General features: G+C 45.0%; 1 protein-coding gene across 6 annotated transcripts in view; it reads right to left on the bottom strand.

Moving 5' to 3' along the window:
- SUGCT (succinyl-CoA:glutarate-CoA transferase) overlaps positions 1-25,711 on the bottom strand; it is a 629,460-nt gene that overhangs the window by 556,765 nt on the left and 46,984 nt on the right. For all 6 annotated transcript variants that reach the window (XM_027835947.1, XM_027835950.1, XM_027835951.1 and 3 more), the window contains one exon: positions 2,560-2,651. In XM_027835947.1, the coding sequence (XP_027691748.1) occupies positions 2,560-2,651 (92 nt within the window). The remainder of the gene's footprint in view (positions 1-2,559; positions 2,652-25,711) is intronic.

The raw sequence follows: 25,711 nt of genomic DNA, 5'->3' as shown, positions 1-25,711 counted from the left end.
AGGTCCCCAAACCTGCATGGGGATTCATCCCACTTTGTCTCTGCTGGTCTGCCTGCTTTCAGTTCCACAGAACAAGATGTCCCCACCTTGGGTATCTTCTGGTATCCCCTTCCCTTCTCCTGCCCCCCCACTTTCCTGCCTCCCTTTGTGAGTTGTCTCCCCCTTTAGAGTGTAAGCTCCTTGAGAGTAGGCACTGTCTTGTTTGCTTCTATCTGTATCCCAAGATCTTAGTACAAAGTCTGACACATAGTAAGTTTTTAGTAAACATTGTATCTATCGATCTAATTTACAAGGATATATACATCAAGAGTCTGTGTGAACTGTCTCATTGAAAACACGATGCTGTCAAAATATCCCTGGCTTAGGGTCACAAGGCCTGGGTTCAAATCCACCTTTGTCCCTTCTCCAGTTGAGCCTATGCCACATGGGATGTTTCAGTGTCTGGAAAGTAAAGAGGTCGCTCGAGAGACCCCTGCAGGTCCCTTCCAGCTCTCAGCCAACACCCCTATGACCAATGACATTTCCCTGACCGGCCTTATCATAACCACGTCTAAAGAAGAAGACGACGATAGAGTAAGCACAGTCTAGAAAGACTCATTCTTGATCAGCCCGGACGGCTCTGAGTAATCCCAACCTCCTCCTCTAAGTGTTCATTAACCCACCCTCTGTGCGATGTCATTGTCTTCTTCCAGGACAAAGGATGAACAGTAACAAAAAGGGACCCTCGTCTCCCACTTTTATGCCCAGAAATATCTAGCATAGAACCATGCACAAGAGAGGCACTGGGGCCAATCAGAAAGAGCCCCGGACCCTGGAATGACCTGGGCTCAAATCCTACCTCTGACATTTTCTAACTCTTTAAGGATGAGCAAGTCACAGATTCAGAATTGCAGAATTAGAAGGGATTGGCTAAGGCCACCTAATCCAATCCATACTTCAATAAGGAATCCTTGTTACAACATACACAAAACTTGCTTGAATATCTCCCACACAGGGGAGCTCACTACCTCCCAAGGCAGCCCATTTGACTTTTGGACAACTGTCAGTCAACAAGCATGTATTAAGTGCCTACTGCGTGCCAGCACTGTACAAAGGGCTGGGGATACAAAGAAAGGCAAAGCTATGACCCTGCCCTCAGGGAGCTCACAATTTAACGGGGGATACAAAATGCAAACAATTAGGCAGATGCAAGACATATGCAGTATAAACTAGAAATCCTCACCAGAGGGCAGGCATTAGTGGGGGAGAAGGCAACCAGGAAAGGCCCCCTGAAGAAAGGGAGTTTGAGCTGGAGTCTGGGAGGTGACGGTGAGGAGGGGGAGCTCTAGGCACGGTGGGAGAGCCAATGGAGGGGCACAGACGTGGAGCTGGGTACGGTAGCCGGGTTGTGGAGCACACTGAGGGCAGTAGGTAGGGCCAGGTCAGATTTCTTTGTGATCCTGGGGGTACTGGTGAGCCACTGGAGTTTCCTGATGGGAGGAGGTGGGGAGGAGACAAGGTCAGACCTGCGCTCTAGGAAGATGCTTTTGGCCAGCTCTTCTTAGGACATTGGTCCTGCCATCCAGCCTTGACCTCACTACAGCTTCCCCTGTAGCTCTGGGTTCTGTCCTCTGGGGCCAACAACGAACCAGCCCGGCCTCTCCTCAGACCCTTTCAAGTGCTCGCAGAAAGCTCTTTGGACCCACCCTCCCCCAGGCTTCTCTCCTCCGGGCTAAGCACGCCTAGTTTCTTCAGTTGATCTTCAATTTGTCTGGGCCTCAGCTTCAGCATCTATAAAATGGGGCTTATCCCACATATCTCCCTCCAAGATTCTCTGAGAGGGCTTTTTTCCATGGTACACTACAAAGCATAACGTTTACCCTGAAGGCTTTAGGCTAGTCTATGTAGTATGGAGGGAACCTGCCCCACCGGGGCTTAGCCAATGAGACAAGACAGGCATAAAAATGTCTGACACTAGATATGGGAGCCAGAAAACCTGGGTTCCAATCCCACCTTTGCCACTTAACTATCTATGTGCCATTGGGCAATAGCTCCTCCGGTTAAGTCTGCGCCATACAGCATTGAGTTCAGAAAGCCAGCTGGGTGGAAAGTAGAGTTTGCGGACGAGTGAGCTATGAAATAAGGCTCAAGGCGGAGGCAGGAGAGAGGCTGTGAAGAGACAAAACTGTCGGGCTGAAAAGGTTCTATCCTATCTTATAGACAACGACAGCACAAAGCCGGAGGTGCACATTTAGGGTTAGATTGTCAGTTTTAGAAGAGGGGCACCAGTCAACCAGCATTTATCAAGCACTTACTATGTGCCAGGCACTATGTTAAGAGCTGGGGATACAAAGAAAGTCAAAAATTAGTCCCTGCCCTCAGGCAGCGCCCAGTCTAATGGTGCAGTCAGAAAAGGTAAGTTCTTACTTACTCTCCTTCCACCTGCTCCATACTTTGTTTTGCTTTAAGAAACACAAACCGAGTTTGGTTGGGCAAGGGGAACTGTGACGAAGAAAATGCTTTCAAAAGGCCTGCCGAGAAACGATTGTGTTTCACTGCGTAATCATCAGAAATATTTACCTCTGGCCCTGTGATGTGCATGAGACCAGACACAGCGGATGCAACTGCATCATAACCAGCTCTGTCACTCAGTGGACCCGTCTGACCATAACCTGAAACAGGAAGAGAGATGTGTCAGGACTCCACGCCCCCAGGACCAGATCCCATGCCCCACCAAGACACCAATCACATGCAATCATCATCACATGTATCCAAGAATTTCAACATACACGGCTGGTCCCTAGGGTCACAGGTTACAGACCCAGGGCTATAAAGGATCTCAGAAATCATGGAGCCCGACCTCTTTATTTTACAGGTGAGGAAACCAAGGCCCAAGGAGGATGAGGTCTCACTTTCCCAAGTTCACTCCCAGGTAGTGATGGGCAGGGCTGGAGCAGGAACCCAACACTTCCACCCCAGCTCCAGAGCCCACTCTGCGGCAGTATGTAGCGGTACATGAAAATACTTCCCCCAAAACCATTATATTTGCAAAACCGAATCTGTGAAAAGATTGTCGCAGAGGTCCCAAGTCAAACAAAAGAAGGCTGCCACTGGAAAAACCCCACCCAGGAGGAATTAGGAAGTCACCAGGGTTGGGGGAGGGGTAGAACCACAGCCATCCTTAGATTGGGCTCCAACGAGCACAGGGAGAGCTACACTACCTCTCTGGAAGTTCTCTCGAAGAGGCAAATTGCCCTGAGCACGAGAAGAGGCACCTTAAGATAAATGAGGGGGGCAGCTAGGTGGCGCAGTGGATAGAGGACCGGCCCTGGAGTCAGGAGGACCTGAGTTCAAATCTGGTCTCAGACCAGACACGTGACACTTACTAGCTGTGTGACCTTGTTCAAGTCACTTAACTCCAACTGCCTAAAAAAATTAAAAATAAATTAAAAAAAAAAGATAAATGAGGCCCATTCCCATTCTTTCTGGATTGGATGTGCACAGCAACTTCCCATGGGCTCCATCCCCAACAACGTTCCATGGGTTCCATCCCCAACAACTTCTCATGGGCTCCATCCCAACAACTTCCCTTGGGCTTTGTGACTTCCCAGAACAAAACATAGTTCCCTGGCTACTATTCCTCCATATGTTGGCTTCTCCCATTAGAGAGTAAGCTCTTTTAAGGGCAGGACCATCTGTATTGTATTATATTGATACTGCTTAGCACAGTGCCTGGCCCAAAGTCAGCATTTAATCAATGACTTTTTTCACTCATCATTCATTTATTAATTCATTCATTCTTACTGAATTATATTTTGACACTTTCTCAGTGTACAAACTTTGTTTTTCCATACAGACCTGGGATTTAATTGGTGTATGGTAAATGGTTTGGCCAAGATCCCACAGCCATTATATGCCAAAGGTAGGATTTGAAGCCAAGTCTTCTGGTCTTAGAAACCAGCTTTCTATCTACTATCCCATGCTTCCCTATACAGCTCCCCCACACACACACACATATGTATATATGTATATATGTGTATATATACCCAGGACTCCTTTGGAAATAATATTTACCCACAATTACTAATAGCTGAAAAGGTTTTCCAATTTCCTGATGAGTTTCTTCCTTTGCAACAGGGGATCTTACCATCCTTGGGTCATGGACCCCTTTGGCAGCCATTTGGCAAAGCCTATGGACCCCTTCTCAGAATCATGTTTCTAAAGGCATAAAGTCCATAGGGTGACAAAGGAAACCAATCACATTGAAATGCAGTCATCCAATATATATATACATATATATATATATATGTATGTATGTATATATATATGTATGTATGTATGTATAAGTTAAAACCCCAGAATTCTATCACTTTAAAAAAATAAAATACAATTAAGGAAAATCTTAAAATGACTCATTTCATAAGCAAGCTCTTCCTCAAAGATGACTTGACGCCCTTGGTGAGTTTGCTGGCATATTTCTATATAAAAGTTGAAAAAGGCAGCAACAAAGAAAAATAACAAACCATCCCTTTAGAAAAGCTCAGAAATTCTAGAAGAGGCGATGGGGAAGGAGAGAAGGCATGTGGCTAAGGTCTTTCACAGTGAGATAGACAGAAGTCTGTGCCAAGTGTGGCAGAGAAGCTCTGGCTTCATGGAGCAGGGTAGCCAGCTGGGAGATTCAAAGGGCATCGCTAGATGCTCCAGGCTCTCTCCTCTACCATACAGAAACAACAGTGAGACTATACGCAGTCACCAGTGTGTGATGTCCACCAGGGAGCTGAGAGGAGGGTGCCACCATCAGGCTGGGGTCCCTTCTGATGTCTCATCTACAAGAAGAGTTAGTCTTCAGAAACCCCACATTGGACAGATCATGGGCAGTCTTCTCAGTCTTTGACCAAGAGCCCAGGTGCTTCCCCTGGGAGAAATCGAAGTCTTTCTCTAACTAAAATGTCTTCTGTAGGAATTCTCTCCTTAAAGAGTCATCACTGAAAAAAGCTTTAAATCAGCAAGAGGTGCAAGAGGGAGAAAACAGTCAGGCTTTGGCCCTAGTTTGGGGTGGGGGGGGTGGGAGAGGGGCCCACAAAGATCCTGATTCCTATAAATCATAGCTCTTCTAGGCTTATCTTGTTTTTAAAAAGCAATAGGGCTCCAGAATATTAAGAATGACTGGAGGAAATGAATTCACATGGAGACACTTTAAAACTATGGGAAGAATTTTTCCTAGCTTTATAAGTGTGTTGTAATGATAAGAGGCACAATGAGGAGAGTTCTCAACTTGTTTTCAGAAGAGTTCTGGGTTAAAATCCTGCCTCTAATAGATGCAGGCTTGGTGACCTGGGCAAGTCACTAAAACACCCCCAGGAATGGTGTCATGGACTCCGCCCACCCTACCTGCTGGTGTCTGAATGAGAGCCAAGGCCTACGGACTTGTGCTTTTAGTCTCAGAGGGTGGGAGACCACAGACCCTCCCAACCATCATGGCCTTTCATGTGAGAGAGAAGCTAAGCACCTAGAAAGGAGGTCAGCTCAGAAGACTTTTGTCAGAGACAAAGGATGGAACAATTCCTGCTGAAGTCTCTGATGTGCAGGTAGATAGAAAGGATGGATAAACTGCTCAGATGACGGAGTGCGAGTGATTAGTCCCTCCTCATGCAATCTCAAGCATCTCAGAAACAGCCTTCTCATTTCCCAGGAGAGTGGACTAAACCCAGAGGCAGCACCTTTCCTGCCTAGAACTTCAACCACAGAGACTCCTGAGTTAAAGAAACACCCCAAGTGGCCAGTCTGACCCCCCAAGTTCAGGTTTAGAAATACACCACTATGACTGACCCACACCATCATTTAGCTCAGGGACAATTATGGGCAGACTGATCACCGGCACAGAAAAGAAGTCTGTGACCAGACTAGAGTTACTTAGGAGACGATAAAGGAAACTGGAGATGGAGTCAGACGGTAATACTCACTGCTCACTGATGCACATGTTGCACCCCTGTTTTATTCTGGTGTTCATGTCAATCAGCTGCTATGATAGCATGGATTGTGGATATGTTTTCGTGTTAGCTATGCAGTTTTGTTGCTTGTTGATCTTCGTGTATGTTGCCATTTAGGCATGTTAATTAATATGCAAGCCTACTGAGAGTTAGCTTGACAGAGTGCAGAGGGCACCGGATGGCACCTTTACAAAAAACTGACTTTGTATTAGGACACAATAACCTCCTGAACAAATGCAGATTAGCAGAAATATGAAACCCACCCTTGGCTGGCCACAGTCAAATGAAAACTCTATTAGATGAAGGATCATTGAAGAAAAGGTTATAAATTGATTGGCAAAAAGCAGCTGGACTAGAGAGGCTTTAGGGTTCATTCAAGCTCTAAATTTATGGTCCTATGTTGCTGCTTTGCTTTGCTTTGTTTTGTTACTATGCTTATGTGAAACACATTTGTGGTATTCCTCCCACCTGAACTTACATTCCTCGGTTGGGTCCCCGAGGTTCTGGGGTATCCTGTTGATCTGAGCTCCTACCACTACAGCCCATACGTCTGGTGTGATTCCCTTTAAAAGTCAACTAGACACAATTAGCTACTAGCAAAAATATATTAAGTAAGAACCGTGGTTAAAACATTCCCTGCCCATAAACCTGGGGCACAATCCCCCACAAACGCACACAGAGTCTATGGGAAAAGTGGGTCCAAACTTAAGTAATAAAGATGGTAAGATCCACATTTAAGGAAGGCATGTGACTAAAGCTACTCACTCCTCCGGCACTGCAGGGTCTCAAAGTCCTTTCTCTGCTGGAGGAGTCTTCACTGCATCTCAGCTCTTCGTTACCAAGGCCAGCTTTCTTTCAAGCCCACAGTCAGCTCTCTTCTTGCCAGGCGTCACGGTTTTTAAAGATGTTTATGGCCTTGAATGACTGCCTTTCTCTATCTGTGTCTGTGTCTTTTTGGAATATATGCCTCTGCTCCCTCAACTGGGCCTCAAACCCTATTGACCTTGACTTCAAATAGCGAATCACTCGGCTACTAAATGCCAAGGACAATGGAGAGTTGGAAGAGAAAATCCTCTCCTCCCCCTAAGAAGGGGACCATTCATGCCCATACTGTCTCCGAATTCCCAAACTGCTGGCTGATTCTAGGGGTTATCTATTTAAACTTCCCAGGAATATTGTCGATTTTCAGTCCACCCGAACAGGCTGCCCTTTCTGACTCAATGGGAGAGGAGTTGCCACTCTTTAAAGGGTGTTAACACCTTTTCACCATACCAACCATATCTTGTGAATACATCAATTAAGCGAGGAAGGGAGAGATGGTGATGGGAGTTGAGGAAGATTCAATACTGAAAGTATGCAGCAGTAAACTTTACAAGTGATTCTAAAATTTCTGACCCTAGGGAAGAATGCAAAACTCTCAGATCTCAGCTTCTAGAAGCATCGATCAATCAATAAACATTTATTTACGGCCCAATTTTGTGCCAGGCACTGTGTTCAGCACTAGGGGTAAGGAGATCAGGATGCGAGATATGGAAGTCTGTCAGTTAGAGCAGAAATTCCCAGAGTCTCCTCCTTGACTCCACTGAAGAATTTTTCTCTTTCCACGGGCTAAAAGAAGCAATGATCTTAACTCACGGGTTTGCCCCTCCCACCTCTGGCCTGGAGAGAGTAAGAAAACTAATACTGAGGACTCGATCCCAGACTGCTCACAGCTGTTTGGGCAGGACGTGGGGACCATTGATCTTCATTCTTCTCCCACCCCATTCCCCTGAACCTGATGCTTCCCAAGCAGGCATTTGCTGTTTCGTGTTTACAAGTTTACTTATTTTTCTTAAGCTAGAAAATGTGATAAAGCCTTTGATCCATGGGAATGCCAAACTGTATACTACTGATTGCTTGGATGTAGTAGGGGGAGGGGTGGATTGGAGATGGTGCAGCAGGGAAGACAGACTGGAAACTGCCGGGCCTACCAGAGCAAGATTTCTGGCTAGGGACTCACAGTTAAAAGCAGGAGTTAAGGAATCATTTTTATTAGCTTCCCGGAGCAGAAAGGAAGGAAACAAGCATTTATTACGCACCTACTATGTGCCAGGAATTGCACTAAGCTCTTTAAAAAATATGATCTCATTTGATCCTCTCCCAATAACCCTGTGATATAAGGGCTATTATTATCCCCATTTTACATGAGGAACCTGAGGCAAACAGAGGTTAAGTGACTTGCCTAAGGTCACACAGCTAGTATGTAAGGTCAGATTCAAACTCAGGTCTGAGTTCAATTCAGTCCAGGCTCAATGCTCTACGCACTTTGCCACCTAGCTGCCTCTACAACATTTCTTTGGGAATCTAAAACCAAGTCAGGAGCAGGACAGGAAGCTAAGTGGATATGCAAGGCCAGCAGCATCCACCATTAGTCCTTGGTGTGGTTGGGTTTGAAAGGAAACGAGTGCCATAGAGTGAGCAACTGAGAAAGTGACTGGAGAGACAGGCGTGGCCCAAAGGAGAGGACCCAGTTCCGCCACCACGGCTCCCAGAGGGAGCGGCTCCAAGGCCAGTCTGACAGAAACAACGCCGGGAGTGAAAGCGGGAGTTACAAGGTCTAAGTCTGGAAAGGAAGGCGATTGCACACTCACGCACACAAAAACATTGCAAGTAAGCTCTGGGATTTCTACAAGTGCATACAGGAGAGCGATAAAATGAAAATAAACCACCAAGCTGGCCTTCAAGGACATCTTAATAATAAGACACCCATCTGAAGGCAGCAGCAGCAGCAGCTCAAGTGAGCTCCACACCAAGAGGCCATTTCTTCTGCACACAGCCCGGCGGACACCGGGACAGGCTCCCCATAAAAGGGTTACAGAGATCGGGGAATAGAAATGTCTGGAAAGCCTGACCATCTGCGGCAAACCCAAACTTAAATGACAGAGACGTAAAATACATTCTATGGGTAGAAAAGAAAACAAACACCCAGCCAGACTCTCACACCAGCTAATTTCCGAAAGCTAGATTCCCACACTGCAAATAGCAGCCCCGCGTCCGCTGGGAAAACGACATCTGGGGAAAGAACAGAGAAGAGGCTTGGTCCAGACTTCTCTACAAATAGGGAATAAAACATCACCTCCAATTCAATCCAGATAAATGGAGACCCCAGAGGAGTGACAAAGAAACAAAAAACACCTTTAGCTTCACCCGCCTGCCAAGAAGAAAACAGTAGATGCAGTCTATCCCATGTCTTTATTTAATAAAGATTCATGAAACAAATAATTCCATTAGACAAATATATATAAAAGGCCTGCCCTACGCAAGGCTCTATGCTAGCTGCTAGGAGAACTCTACCTAAAAACAAAACCTGTCCCTGCCTTTTATTAGTTCACATTCTCTCTGGGAGGATACAGAACATATGTCAATAAATAAATGCCAAGTAAATTCCAAAAGGAATGAACAGCAAGGAGGGGAATCCTGAAGGAGGTGATACCTCAGCTGGGCTTTGAAGGAAGTTAAGGATTCTCAGAGATGGAGATAAGAAGAGAGAGCATCCCAGGCATGGGGAACGGCCTTGATAAAGGTATAGAGATGGAATTTGAGGGGGAGGAGGGAACAAGTATTTATTAAGCACCTACTGTGTACCAGGCACTGTGCTAAGTGATTTATAAATAATTATCTCATTTGATCCTCAGAACAACTCTGGGAGATAGGTGCTATTATTACCCCCTCCTCCAATTTTACAGTTGATTTGTTCTGTTTAACTAAATACTTTGTTATAAGAGTTGGTCAGTCCATGTAATCAAGCATTTATTAAGCAACTACTTTGTGTCAGACGCTGTGTAGAGCACTCGGGTTACAAAGAAAGGTAAAAGACCTGCTCTTCAGAAGCTCACTCTAATAAGGAAGACAACACAAACAATAATGTTCAGAGAGGATCTATGGTGCTAGGGTCTGTTTCTTGATGGTGGGGTAAATTGGGGCGTGTAGGGGGCAGCTAGGTGGCGCAGTGGATAGAGCCCTGGCCCTGGATTCAGGAGGACCTGAGTTCAAATCCAGCCTCAGACACATAACACTTACTAGCTGTGTGACCCTGGGCAAGTCACTTAACCCCATTGCCGAGCCAAAAAAAGGGGGGGGCAGGTAAATAACAGATAATCTCAGAGGAAAGGTGCTAAGATTTAAGGAAGATGGGGAAAGGCCTCTTGCAGGAAATGGGACAGAAGGAAGCCAGGGAATGTAGGAGGCAGATGAGGAGGGAGAGCACTCCAGGCATGGAAGACAGCCATGAAAATGGTTGAAGCTGGGAGGGCCAAGGTCACCTTATTGCAGAACACTTGTGGGTGTGCAAGGTCTAGGAAGACTGGAAAGGTAGGAAAGGCCCAGACTAGGGAAGGCTTTAAAAGTCAAACAGATTTTACGTTTGATTCTGGAGGCCATAAGGAACTACTGGAGTGGATTGAACAGGGGTAAGGGAGGGGAAGGAAGGACTCAGTCAGATCTGGGCTTTAGGAAGGTCACTTTGACAGCTGAGTAGAGGATGGAGGGAGTAGAGGGTGAGGAGAGACTTGAAGTGGGCAGACCCCTCAGCGGCTATAGCAATAGTCCAGGCATGAGGTGACAAAGGCCTGCACCACAGAGGTGGCTATGTCAGAGGAGAGAAGGAGATGCTGCAAAGGAGTACTAGACAGGCCTTGGCAAAGATTGGCTAGGGTGAGGGGGAAACTGAAGAGCCTAAGATGACTCCGAGGTTGGGAGCCTCGGGGGTGGGAGCATGGTGGTACCCAGTACAACAATGGGAAGGCAGGGAGAGGTTTCCACAGAGATGATTGGGGTCAATCATTGGGAAATGACAAGGAAGTTTCTTTTTTTAAGATTATCAATAAAACATCTATATCACTACACACTTCTTTTCAAAAAATGAGAAAAAAAAACAGAGAATTGTTCCCCCAGTTTTAAGATCCATTCTTTGGTTCAAAACTAGCTGAAGCAGATAAAAAATTCCACTTTACCAAAAAAGGTTTCTAAGCGTCTAAATTTCCCATGACCCCATGAGGTATTGTTAGAACGAAATTCCTCATTTCTTGAACTACCTGTTGAACTGCTCCCCATTCTTTAGTTTAAAGCCCAAATTAAATGCCTTGCCAGATCCTTCCCCCATCAATAACCCTTTATCACCTCAGCCCTCATACAGCACATCTTCTTGGAATAAACTGGGTATTCTGTCTAGCCTGGGGAAGGGGAGGCTGGGAGGCCAGAGGAGGAGGGAGAGGGGTGGCCATGACAAGTATTTGAAGGGCTGACAGGCAGAAAACGGATTGGACTTGTTCTGTTTGGGTCCCAGAAGACAGAAGCAGGAAAGTACAGAGACAAATTTAGGCTTGATATCAAGATAAACTTCGTAACTATTAGAGGTATCAACAAGCCAGGTGAGGTAGTGGGCTCCCACATGGGAAGAGGCTTGAAGACTATGTGTCAAGTATGTTATAAGGGAGATTCCCTTCAGGCATGAATTGGCCTAGATGACCACAGAGGTTCCTTCTAACTCCAAAATTCTGTGATTCCAGAATTCTACAACATCTGTTATTGTAGTTAGCTCTAGAAGAGTTTGGCCTAACCATCCACACAGGAGAGACCAAGCGGATGAAGAACGGCTGTTTCCCAGATCACGACCTGCAGTTGGCTGGGCACCTTACAGAGTTTGTCCATCAGTATACCTGGGAGCAGCAGGACAAATGGACAGTAAGTGGGTTCAGAATTGAACAGAAGGAGGAGATGATGCCTTCAGGAAACTGGAAACCTTCTCCTGGAAAAGCAGGGACCCATCTTTTCAAGACATTACTCAAGGTATGTTATTGTATAGCTGTAAGACACGTAAGACAACACTATCAAAATGGAGATGCCCAGGGTGGCTATAAACAGGCTACGGCGTATAACCAGTAAAGAAATTTGAACAACAGAAGTAAAAGATGTCATCGGGGAAACTGAAGACAGGATGAGGGCTGACGAGGGGACAGTCCAAGAGCTCCACTGCCATTCCCTCAAAATCAAGAGAAAGTGAGAAAGACTTCTAGGACAATGGGTGAACCTGCAAAATTCTGGGAAGACTGGATAAGAGTCCTCAACACATCAGAATGGGCTTGTGGCCAGTATTGTTGGAGGGAGCTTTGAAACTGATGAGATAACAGATCTATTGGATTTATCACTTTATGGCTCTTTCCCCTATACTAAATTATAAACTCAATGAGGACAGGGAGCACACATTAACTAAAGTTTGTATCACCTCTTTCATCTAGCATTCAGTAGGTGCTTAATAATTATTTGTTAAAGAGAGGGGCAAATACCTAGAGGTAGAAGGCTAGATGGTTTTAGAGCACCTTCCAACTTTAAATCTCTGATCTATGACTTTAGCTGTCCCCTGGATCAAAGAACATCTGAGCTTATCAATTAGTATCAAGGCCTGGTCCTTGAATGTCTTAGGAGTCATGACTAGATTTTAAAGTACCAATACCTGCACTTAAACCATATTTCTGGTGCTGTTTCATACTAACATATTCTCCACCCTGGAAGAGCTTTCATCCTGGCACCCCTCTCTCCTGACTGGGTGATGCCTCTTCCAGTCAACAATTTCAGGAAAAGCTTTAGCCATGCTTCACTTCACTTCTCCATGGCCTCCAGAGCTGCCAACCTCACCTCTCCTCCAGTTCTAGAATCATGATCCATGGGGAAATCAACCTTGTTACTGTTCCTGGATGGGGTATATTAACATACTCCCACTGTGCCTGGCACATAGCAGATACTTAATAAATGTTGATTGAGTTGAATTGAACATGTCCCCACTTACCATCCCTATAACTTTTCTGATGAAAATATCCCTTCCTCCCTGGACACCAATCCCTGATGGATGTTATTTCCATTAAAATGGAAATTCCTTGAGGGCAGGGTCTATCTTTGCTTTTGTATCTGTATCCATAATGTATACAATGTATCTGTATACACAATCTGTATCCACATAGTACTTGGCACATAGTAAGTACTTACTAAATTCTTTTTCATTCGTTCATTCTTCTATTTTCATGTTACTGTTTGGTCTAAAATGTCTGAGGCAGAATTCAAACACAGGTTTTCCTGACTCCAAATCCAGTGCTCTACCCAGTGCACCATCTAACTGCCTGGGAAACACGGGCTATAGACATCATTATGTGCATTTTACTGACGAAGAAACTGAGGCTCTGGTTGGCAAAAAGACACTTGCTCAGGGTCACAGCTCTAGTAAGTACCAGAAGCAAGAAGAAAACCTAGGTTTAGCAAAAACTGGGCTCAGATCTCACCTCAGGCTGTAACTGTATGATCCTGGGGATATCTTCTACCTCTCAGATTGTTGGCCCATCTGTAAAATGAGGCATGAGACTTGATGATCTAAAGTTCTTTCCAGTTTAAATCTATGATCCTAAGAGCCCAGGAGTTACAGCCCCCTCCCCCAATTTCAGAAATCGCTTCTCTTCAAGGATCAGTGTTTCAAGTTAGCCACGATGGCAGAAAAAAGTCACCACTCAGAGTCACAGCCAAGGAGGCCTTGGAGTTTCACTAATCCGGCCACTTCACTTTGCAGTTAGGCCACTTAGGCTCAGAGATTAAAAAAATAACCCTGACCCAGGTCACCCAGCCAGCACAGGGCCCAGACAGATTAGCAGCTGCCAATATTCTGGGGATTCCATTAGCAAAGGGGACTTCCTTTCAGAGTCTGGTTACAATAACTGTCTCGTAACCAAATGCTCCTCCTCAGCCAACAGGGCCCCACTTCCGGAAAACGTGAATTGGGGAAAATTTTCAGAGAAAAAAAAAAGTAGGCCCTAAGTCACAGACACTGAATTTGACCTGCTTCCCTTTTCTGTTTATTCAAGAACTTTGCAGCTAAGCTTGAGAAATTCCATTCACATTCCCGCCCTCAAGATCCAAGAAGCACTGGGGCTTCTGAGCCTGGCCTGCCCCAGACAACAAGCCTTCCCCAGCACTGATTTTGTCTGCAGCTTTATCAGAGTATTCTAGAAATAGCATTGTGCTTTGGTCACCCTGCACTGCATAGGAGACCTCTGCGATCACATCACTGGGCTCCTCTGATAAAGTCGGGTCTTGGCGAGCTGCATGTGGGGCTGGAGCCAGCACCCCAATGCCCCTCCCTGGATGCAGCCACCATGCTCAGGGATTATCAGAAATGTGCAAAAAAAAAAATCTGGAAAACTAACTTCCGTGTAACTGCAACATTAACCTTTCAGGGTTCCCAGACAAATAGGCATGTATTCAATACCTACTGTGTGCTAGGAACAGGATAAAAGCAAAAATAAAACAGTCCTGAAAACTTTATATAGTCTACCTAACCACAAGTGTATAAAGAGTAATAATAATAATCATGATTTATTAATATTAACCATTATGTGATATTAATCACACTAATATCATTATAATCCACAATAATTATCAATTATCATAGATACTGATAATAGTATTATTCATATTAATAGATAGGGTGTGGGACTTAGGTCAATAAGTCAATTGACAAGCATTTATTAAGAACTTAGTTTATAACAGGCACTATGCTAAGTGCCAGGGATACAAAGAAAGGCAAAAACATTGTGACCACCCACAAGGAGCTCACATTTTAATGTAAACTATATAGATTAGATATTTACAAAGTAAATTTTTGTTGTCCTTCAATCACTTTTAGTCGGGTCCAACTCTTCATGACCCTATTTGGAGTTGTCTTGACAGAGATACTGGAGTGCTTTGCCATTTCCTTCTCCAGCTCATTTTACAGATGAGGAAACTAAGGCAAACAGAGTTAAGTGACTTGCCCAGGGTCACACAGCTCAGACGTGTCCGAGGCCAGATTTGAACTCACAGAGATGCGTCATGCTAATTCCAGGCCTAGCATTCCATCTACTTTGCCACCCAGCTGCCCTGACAAAGTAAATAAGGCTGAGAACTAAAGCTGAAGAAGCCGAGGAGCTCACCAAGTGAAATTAGAAAGACGGGGAAGATAAGTGGGCCCAGGACAGAGTCTGGCGGCCACCCATGTTATTAGGCATGACATGGTTGAAGACCCAGCAAAGACTGAGAAGGGGCAGTCAAGCAGGGAGGAGGAGAAAACGCTGCCATGATGAACGAGGGCTAGGCCTCCACCTCCACCCATCTGGCCTCAGACACTTCCTAGCTGTGTGACCCTGGGCAAACTACTTCACCCTGTTTACCTCAGTTTCTTCATCTGTAAAATGAGCTGGAGAAGAAAATGGCAAACCACTCCAGTATCTTTGCCAAGAAAATCCCAAATGGGGTCAGGAAGAGTCAGACACAACTGAAAACAACTGAACAAATATTTAAATGAAAGGATATCTTCGGCATGGGTCAGGAAAAGATGGAAAATACAAGTCAAGATGAGTGTGTGTGTGTGTGTGTGTGTGTGTGTGTAACAATATTAAATATGACAGCAGCCCCACCCCACAGCGAGATTGTGAAGGGCCGTTAAGTGTCAGGCTGAGAATTTCATGTTTCATCCTAGAGGTAAGAGGAAGCCACTGGCGCTTGGCTACAGGAGTGCGATGGTCCAACCTGTGTCTAGGAATTTGGCGGCTGGGTGGAGCATGGATTGGAAGTCAGGCATGAACAGGCCAGACCTGGATGTGCCCAGCTCCCCCATTCTGAGATTAACGAACAAGTTTGCTGCGCTCGCCAAGGCAAGATAATTCTTACTTATTTCCTTCCCATGGAACCAAAGGTTGAAAGGAGCAGTTTGATCAGTGCTGGCAAGCAGAAGTCAGCACCATCTGCCCCAGCGACACGCTTGGCTTCCTCACTGGCCATTCCGGAATAGGAATGGAAAGGAGGTCAAGCTGCCTCCTGTTTCCCCAAGGAATACAAAGGCCAAATGTCAGCAGGCCTGGGGACTGGCCAGGAGGCTGATCAGACCAAGGGCGCCCCCAGGATGCAGCAGACAAGACCCAGCCAGGACAAAGAGCGGCAGCCTCCAGCGTGAGTGAGAGTGGATGCAGGGGCGCCCCGGTGCTCAGCAGTGCCGACATGTGGCCCTCTTTGGAACTTCAGCTCCTCATCAGCGCTGTTTCCTTCTCAAACACCCAGCCCTCTCAGAGTAAGCACTCTTGTCCCAATCCAATCAATCAATATTTATTAAGTGGCTGTTATGTATCAGGCACAGTACTAAATTATGCTACAATTACATTTAATTACAATAGTTACAATTAATTAAAAAAGAAGACAGTCCCTGCCCTCAAGAAGCTTATAATCTTAGTGGGGGAAGGCAACCCACAAAGGGAGGGAGGAAAGTAGAAGGAGAACACCTGGAGGTATGGGGCAGAGAGTGGAGCCAAAACCAGGCAGAGCAGCAGACGCAGAGAGGAATGAGCGAGAGGCCAGTTTCTGCCCCTATAAAAAAGGCCTTGGGAGGAGTACTCTACCCTCCAGCTCTCTAGTCAGAGGGGAGAGGAGGCTGAGGGAGGTGGTGGTCATCAGGGATTGAGTCAGCAGCGTGGTGGTAAGCTTAGATGAGGAACTGAGGCCCAGGAGGTAAAGTGATTTGCCCAAGGTCACTCCAGCGAATCATCACCAGAGAACCAGGTCCTCTGAACCCAGAGCCAGTGACCTTCCCACTACATGGTGCCTACTTTGTGAAACTTAAACACTATATAAAGACCAGTCGTTATTTTTGAGGGATGAGACGCCCAATCCCTTGGCAGGTTTGCACACACGGCCAGAACTCCAGTTGGGCCGGCTGCTGACCCATCCCCAGAGCAATATTCACCCTGAGCAGCTACCCTGCCCCAAAGCTCAAGGGTCAGGAGGGTTCAGTCCTTTGTATCCAATGTCTAGTTCCCATGGCTTTAGTTGATTCTCCCCCCACCCCTCACCCAGTGAAGCAAGAAGGCAGGATCACATCCATGGAGCCTTGGGAGAATGTTCTCAAGAGGGACAGTGATAGGACGAAAGATGGTGAAAGGACCTCTAAGGGGAGAATGTTCTCAAGAGGGACAGTGATAGGATGAAAGATGGTGAAAGGACCTCTAACCTCCGTGTCCTGGGAACACCAATTCTGAACACGAGTATGGGTAAAGTAATCCTTCTCAGGCCGTTCCCAGCTGTGAATCTTGGGGCTTTGGGAGTATTTATGAGATGTTATACATACTGTAAAGTGTAATCCTAGAAGGCCCCGGAGAAAGGGCTATTTCTCATCATCCATCATAGATGTAGAGCTGGAAAGACCCTCTGAGACTTCTAGTCCAACTTTAACATTTGACCAACAGGGAACCTGGGTCCCAAGGAGGTTAACTGATTTCCCCAGAAAGATATAAGTGGTAAATGGGTACACAAATGAGTGAAATTCAGCAGTTACAACAACAGCTCACATTTAGATCATTCCTGAGCAGCTTCATGTGCTTTTCTCACTCTGACTTTGTGGGAGCAAACATCAGCAGCCTTATTTCACAATGTGAAATCTGAGCCTCACTGACTCACACAGTGCCTGCTTAGACTTGAGCTCTTTAAACAAAGGATGGCCAGCACCAAGCAGGGAAGCTGGGGTCTGCAGGGTCCAACCCCTTCCTTTTGAGACATGAAGAACCTGAGGTCTAGAGAAGTTACCGACCTTGTCCAAGGGCTCAAGGGTAGACTTAAACCCAGGTCTGCCAACCTCAAGCCAGCACACTTTCCACTGTGCCAAGTTTCCTCCCACTTGTTGAGCTATCCCAGAGAAGAATCTTATTTAAGTAGGGCTTGAAGAGCCCTTGGGATTCCTTCCCATTGAGGGATTCTACAAGTCTATGACAGTAAAGGACTCTTGAAATAATAAGAGCTTAGATTCAGAACTAGAAGGAACATGGAAGATTATCTATTCCCCCAAAATTAAACTAACAGGAAACTGAGGCCCAAAGAATAGCAGAGTGACTCAGGGTCACTCAACTGGGATCAGGGTCAGGACTCAAAGTCATGTCTCCAACTCTGAGTTCAGAGCTTCCTCTCCACAACTTCCCACCACCCCCCAAGCCATGCTACCTCAACCATCAGCTTCAGTCCAAATTAGCTAGCAACTAGATAAATACTAGTTGACTCACCGTTGTCCTTATCCATAAATATTAAATGAGCTCCATGCTGCAGGCAGAAAGCTATTCAGAGAGGCTGCAGGAGCTGTGATGCTGAGCATTAAAGGTCCCGAGAGCCTTGCAGAGTCAATCAAGGCCAATGAATGAATGGGACAAACCACGCAGCAGCCGTAGCCCAACTTGGGCTCACATCATGGCACCAAGGACAAAAACTGAAGCCATGTTGCAATGGGATAGTTATGCAGAGAATCAACCTTGGTGTAAATTCTTACTATTTTCTCTCCTTTCCTCCACATTGTCCCAGATTTCCAAAATGATTAGCAAACATGGAAATCTGCCTCCAGAGTCCTGAGATATATAGGGAGACCTACACGGGATAGAGGGCAGGGAAGGGAAGAAACAGGAAAGGGAGAGCAGTGGGAAGGAATGAAAAGAATAAATACAAATGTAGTTAGATACAACAAAGTTACATAAGAGGCAAAGTTTTGGGTTTGGTTCCTGGAATGACTGTCTGGATTGTGAGCATCCTGTCATTTCAGCCTCTTACACCCAAGGGTGTTACATCTCTGACCTTCTGGATTTTATGGTGATCTGGTCAGTAACCACACCGTAGCCCCCTGACAAATCGTTTAACATTATAGGATCGGGGGGGGGGGGACAGCTAGGTGGCCTTGGATTCAAGAGGACCTGAGTTCAAATCCGGCATCAGACACACAACACTTACTAGCTGTGTGACCCTGGGCAAGTCACTTAACCCCATTGCCTAATCAAAAAAAAAAAAAAACCAAAAAGATTATAGGATCATGTAGAACTGGAAAGCCCTTACCCTCAAGTAACTCACAGTCTAGGAGGGAGATATATAGGTGACTATAATATGAAGCAATTTATCAGAGAATGGCAGAACAAAGTGACCTTGGGCCCGAGGGGGCAAGTCATTGCCAACAGGAGGAAAAGAGTCATGTGAGCTGAGTTTTAAAGGCTGGGTAGAATTGTACCAGGTCAGGAGCAAAGGAGGGCATCCTCAGCAGGAACAGCTCAGGCAAGGGTGCAGAGCAGAAGAGAGCTTTACGTGTCTAAGGAAGAAGAAGAAGCCCTCTTCGGCTGGAACATCCCCATAACTCTGTAGAGAGTATATGAACAAAAGTTAAAGGACAGGGTTGAAAATATGTAGTGATCCCAGATTTTGGAAGGCCTCGAATGCCAAGCAGAAAAATTTCAACTTTATTTATTGTAGGTTTTTGAAGGTTTTTGAGCTGAGGAATAAAAAGACTTGACTAGATCTGTGCATAAGAAATGCGAGTCTGGCAGAGGGGTGAATAAAGGAGTGGAGGGAGAACAACGGAGGCAGGAAAACCTCCAAGGAAGCTATAGCTACCGTCCAAGGGAGAGTCAGTGGGGGCCTGTTCTGAGGTGGTGGCAGTGGGAAGAGAAACGAGGGAGATACAAGATATTCTCCTGAGAGACAAGTGAAGAATGTGGTGGAAGATCATTTGGCTGAATGAGGGGACGGAGAGGGAAGGAGCAAAGGCTTTGCACTCAGGCTTTGCATGTGGGATATTGGATGAACGATGGTGCCCCCAAAAGACACTGTGAGGTCAAAATCAGAATCACAAACTCTGAGTTCAGAGGGCTCCCGGAGCCCGAGCAATCCAACTCACCTATGAACATGAATTCCCCCTTACAAAGACCCATGGTTATCCAGCCTTTCCCTAAAGACTCCCCTCCAGTGAGGCGCTACCCACCCACTCCTGTCACAGCCCATTCCACACTGGGACAACTCTACACGTGACATAGTTTTTTTCTCCTTTCTGGCCTAAATCTGCCTCTCTGAAGCTTCTACCATTGCTCCTGGTCTGCCCCCTGGCAAAAACAGAACAAATCAAACCTTCTACCAAGTAACAAGCCCTTCAGAAACCTGAAGACGGCCATCCAGTTGCCCCTAATTCTTCCACATCCCTGATTCTCATATGGTAGAACAAAGGCCCCTCACCACCTAGCTGCCTTCCTCTGAAGTACTCTCCAGTAATCAATGACCTTCCTAAAATATGCACCCCAGAAGTGAACCCTCCAGATGAGGCCTGACCAGAGCTGAAGACATCTTCACCGCCTGTGCCATGGTCATTCCGGATTTCCCAATGCAGCCTAACATCAGCTTAGGGGTTTGGGGCTCTTATGCTAACATGCTACATGCAGGAGTGTTAGACTGGGAGTTAGGAGAGACAAGTGCAAATCTCACCCCTAAGACACCTGACTAGTTGTGTGACCGTGGCCCAACGATAAACTTTTCATCTATAAAATGGGTCTAATACCACAGAGCTGCAGAGAGGAATAAATGAAGGCACGTTGGTGAGGCACTTTGTAAACCTTGATATACCATATAAATATCAGTAGTTTTATATCCAAATATTATTGAGTATACCCTAGTCTCACACAGTCACTACTCTGCCCCTGTTCCAAGCCTGTCAACCAGCCCTTCCTAAATGACCTTGTAAATTCTATTTATGAATGTAAACTAGAAGGCAAAAACTACTGCTTGTTTTCTGTCTTTGTATCCCCAGGATCTAACACAGTGCCTGGTATACATAGTAGGCACATAACAAGTGTTTGTTTAACTGAGCTGCACTGACCTTGCAGTCCTCTAAAACTCCAGACTTTTGGACGTGAATTGCTGGACAGCCATAGCTCCCCCAACGTTTAGTTGGGAAATCAGTTTTTTAACCCGGTGTAACACTTATTTCTATTAAATTTCATTGTATTGGATTCAGCCCAGGAGCGGTCCTACCCAGATTTCTATCATCTGCAAATTTTACAAGCAAGACACTATGTCTTTGTCCAAGTCTTCTATAAAAATGTGGAACGACATACACTCCGGCACAGATCTCAGATCTCTGGGACATTCTACCAGAAACCCCCCTTCAACTTGATGCAAGCTCTAATTGACTACATGGTTCCTCAGTCATCAATCAGTTCTGCATTCACTCAATCATACTACCATCTGATCTAGATGCTTCCTTTCTGCCCACAAGAACAGCAGCAGAACCTTTGTCAATTGCATCACTGAAGACCAGGGGAAAGAAAACCTACAGCAATCCCTCAGCCAACCTATTGTATAGCATAATTTTAAAAAGGGGGGGGAAAACAAGCACAGTTTGTCATGAGCTGTTGTTAATGAAGTCACAGTGACTTTTTTTAATAATATTTTATTTTTCCCTGATTGCATATAAAAATAATTTTTGCATTCTTTTTTTGAGTTTTGATTTCCAAATTCTAGCCCTCTCTCCCTCCTCTCTCCCTCCCTGAGATGGTAAGCAATTTGATATAGATTATACACGTGCAATCATGTAAAACCTATTTCTCTATTAGTCATTTTGTGGAAAACTCAAATCATGGTGACTTTTTATGGTCACTGCTTCCCTTTTGAGATGCTCACACACTATCCTTAATAACATCACCTTGAATTTTGCCAGAAATCAGCTAAGATCACTGGCATATAGCTTGCAGACTTCACTCTCTTCCTTTTTTTTTTTTTAAATCAGCACATTTGCCTTTCTCCAATCCTACGGTAGCTCTCCCGTTCTTCATCAGCTTTGAAAGATCACCAATTGGGATTCAGCAATCACACCTTCAGGTTCTCCCAGTGTGACATGAGGAGAGAATGCTGGGTGAGGAGTGAAGATGGTGTGGGGTCAAATCCTGACTTTGACATGTATTAACTCTGGGAACATTAAGTCACTTCAGTTCCCCGAGCCTCAGTTTCCCCATCACTAAAATGAAGACAATAATGCCTGTAGTAATTATCTCACAGGACTGGAGTAAGGCGCAAATATAATAATATATGTAAAGCATTCTGCCAAACTTAAAGCACTCATAAATGTCAATTATTGGCACCTAGGAATGTAGTTCATCTGGCCCTGGAGAAGAGAACTCCCTACTTGACACCCTATAAGCATTTTTGCTCTATCCTTTGTAGTACAATATCAGCAGCTAGGTGGCGCCATAGTGCACAGAGCGCTAGGCGTGGAGTTGGAAAGACTTCTCTTCCTGAGTTCAAATCTGACCTCAGACATTTACTAGCTGTGTGACCCTGGGCAAGTCACTTAACCCTCTTTACCTTAGTTTCCTCAGCTGTAAAATGAGCTGGAGAAGGAAATGACAACCCCAAAGGAGGCCATGAAGAGTCAGACACAACTAGACAACAACAACCAATTATAGCCCAATGATCATTTTCTTGAGCTGTGAGGAGCTACCTCTCTGCGAGAAAAAGAGACAGGTCCATCCTCCTTTCTGACCCAAAGTCTATCCCCAGTTTATTCAACTGATTCTCATACAGTATAAAGTCTATATTATACTTGATCTACACTACAGACCAAAGGCCCCTCACCTAGTGGTCTTCTTCTGAAGTCCTCTCCAGTGTGTCAATGACCCTCCTAAAATATGCAACTGGAGAGACGAGGCTACCAGGTCATGTCATCGGGCACCTCCCAAAACATGTTCCCTGCACACGCAGGCACCCGGAACGGAACCCTCATTGTCCATCATCCTCATTACACTTCCTTTTCTCACTTATCTAATTATTCCTCCAGCACCAGACCATTTTTTTGGATTCAAGCCGTCACCAGGCCTTGTTTGCATCTTCTACAAATGTCTTTGTAACCTAAGTTGGTCAGTGAGATTTTTGTGTTTCTGTATCAGATGGGTCTCCCTTCTCTTCCTCATGAGAACTGTTTCTCTTTGTGTCTACAGAATTTCATCTTGAGAGCTTTCCATCCTTCCTGGGCTAACTTGTCTTAGAGCAGAGGTATCAAATGTGTAGCTGAAGGACCATGTGCTCCACAAAACTTCTGAATGTGGTCCAAACCAGATTAAAAAATAATGAAAGTTTTACAAAAAAAAAAAAAAAACCTAACACCGGCCCTGAAGTCAGGAGGACCTGAGTTCAAATCCGGCCTCAGACCAAACACTTGACACTTACTAGCTGTGTGACCCTGGGCAAGTCACTTAACCCCAATTGCCTAAAAACAAAAACAAACCAAAAAAAACCCTAAAACAATAAAACACAGATAATAAAAATTTGTGGTTTTCTTTTTTATCCTTTTTTATTTTAATTTTTTCTTAATTTTTAAATTTCTAAGTCAGTATTTGGTTGGCAGGGATCCATTTCTATTTGAGTTTGACCCCCCCTGCCATAGAGAATTTGGGGTGAAGGAATTTTAGCTATGCTTGTTCTGAACCCTTTGAATTGTTTCCTTTTAGCAGCCACATGAAAGATTCTGCCAAGTCACTAATAATAAGAGAAAAACAAATTAAAGCAATTCTGAGGTTTCACCTCATACCCAACAAAATGGAAAAGATGACAAGCTGCAAATAGTCCGTGTTGGAGAGATTTTGTGAAAGGGCAGGCCCGCTAAGCCATTCTGGGCACAGCTGTGAATTGGCTCAGCCCTTTGAAAAAACAATTTGAAGTCATACTTTTTCCAAAAAAAGTGACTAAAATGTCCATAGGCTTTGCCCCAGAAAATCCATTTATAGTATATACTGCAAAGAAAGGTCCCACATACACCAAAATGTTTACAAAGTAAAAGAACTGGGAATAAAGTAGACGCCCACCAACTGGGGAACAGCAAAACAAATTATGGCACAAATAACACTCCATTTCCCAACTCACGACCTTTGCACGGGCTGTTCCTCATTGGCTCCCTCTTCACTTGTACCTCACAGAGCCCCTCTCGTACTTTCAGACTCATCTCCAACACAGCCTTCCACATGAAGCCTTTCCTGAGCCCCTCCTTCATCACATGCCTTGTACTAATGACTTCATATTTATTTGTACTTATTCTCTCATATTTATTTTGTGCATATGTATCTAGGTATTTTTTGCCTCCCATGATTCAGAATGTAAGCTCCTTGTGAGTAGGGATTATTTCATTCATTATGTTTTGTATCCGTATTCCCTCAAACAGTGTCTGGCACAGAGTAGGTGCTTAATAATACTTAATAAATACTTGTTGACTGATTGGTTGGATTATTACTGTGCCATAAGGAGTATAAATATGACTTTAACACACAGGGAACCCCTGCGGAGCACAGAGAGCTGGGGATTCATTTCCCCCTTCTCCTCAGCTCTCAGACACATGGACTGAGTTCCATCCTGGGGGAACCTGGCCTATGAAGACAGGAGTCAGGCTCTCTTTTTTTAATTTTCTGGCTCGATAAATTCCTACTCCCAAGGAGAATCACTTAAAGCTTAAGGTTGGCTCATATCTTGGGTTTCCCCCAAAGCAAGTAGAAAGCTGATTGATGTACAGTGTGGGTCAGGTATAGGACAGCTATTTATCTCCTCCACACAAAAGAAAAATCAAGAACTCAAAAGACTCCTAAGCTTACACAACAAAAAAGGTGAAAACACGAAGCAGTAGCTTCTAACCACTGGTATACATTGCTGGGATGCTGATACTTAACAAACTTATGAAAACATAAAGCTTTCTGCAGGCCTCCTAAGCCGAGCTTTTATCTTTGTAATGCCATTGGCTCCCTCAAAGTCCGTGTCTTCTGGCAAGCCCTTCTCCAAGGATCCCCACAGTGGTCACAAGATGGCTCTTCCCAACACAAAGCCAGCACCAACAGAGGAATCCAGGAGCTCCCGAGGAAGCCACTCCAGAAAAGCTGATCTTCTGGGATCACTGGTCAGGAACCTATGCTCAGGGAAAGAAACATGAAGCAAAACTGACAGCCAGAGACTTGGGATCACACTTTAGGCTCTCCTCAGTAGCGCATGAGTTTGGAGGGGCTGTGTTCCCCGTCCCCCCCCACCCCGCCTTTAGAAGAAATTCCTGTTACATGCAACACATTCCAGAAAGAACCAAAGGGCAGCATCACTCCTTTGAAAGTTTACTGCATGAATAGTTCTTTTGGAATCAGAGGCCAGCCCCATCTGTGATCCCCACTCTCCACCCCAATCATCATGGGCATGTATATATGTATATATAGATGGATGGATGGATGGATGGATGTGTGTTGGGAGGTGGAGAGGTGAATCAAGGGTCTACCCAGGGTCTGCTGCATTATACCAAAACTCTACCCATTTTCCCTAATAGTGGCCCAGACAGAGGCTTAGCATGGGCTATCCTCTGGCTGTTGCAGATGAGAGGGGACCTGTTTTTTACCTCAATTGCATAAAGAATTTGGAGAAGCACAAAAAGACTCATATGAACTGATGCAGACTGAAATAAGAATAACCAAGAAAACAATATACACAATGACTACAGCAATGTAAATGAAAAGAATAAAACAATAAAACAACCCTAACCCTAGGAAGGAAGGAAGGAAAAATAAATACAAAGAGGCAAATAAAAAGCTCAGAGGGAGACACGAACAAACAAGGCAAATGTGCATTTTTGTTACTAACTTGTACACACATTTTAAAAACAAAATGAGCATAAATTTACGATTTCATATTTTTGTCCTTTGAATGTTGCAATATTGGTGTTTGTGGATGAGAAAGTGCATCATGTAAAAACAAATAAGATTTTAAAAGGCCAAATAATAGGAGGTTTGAAGAAACCAAAAGACCAGCTATAATGAAGTCCAGCCCAACTCCACTCTGGCCATTCTGCCTCCTCATCCTCCACTGCCCTTTTCTGTAGAAGAAAGAGAACC

The sequence above is a fragment of the Vombatus ursinus genome, unplaced genomic scaffold (assembly GCF_900497805.2).
Source record: "Vombatus ursinus unplaced genomic scaffold, bare-nosed wombat genome assembly UNPS02014817.1, whole genome shotgun sequence".
Taxonomy (NCBI): domain Eukaryota; kingdom Metazoa; phylum Chordata; class Mammalia; order Diprotodontia; family Vombatidae; genus Vombatus; species Vombatus ursinus.
Note: the sequence above shows the minus strand (reverse complement) of the source record. Positions and strands in the feature narration are given on the sequence as shown.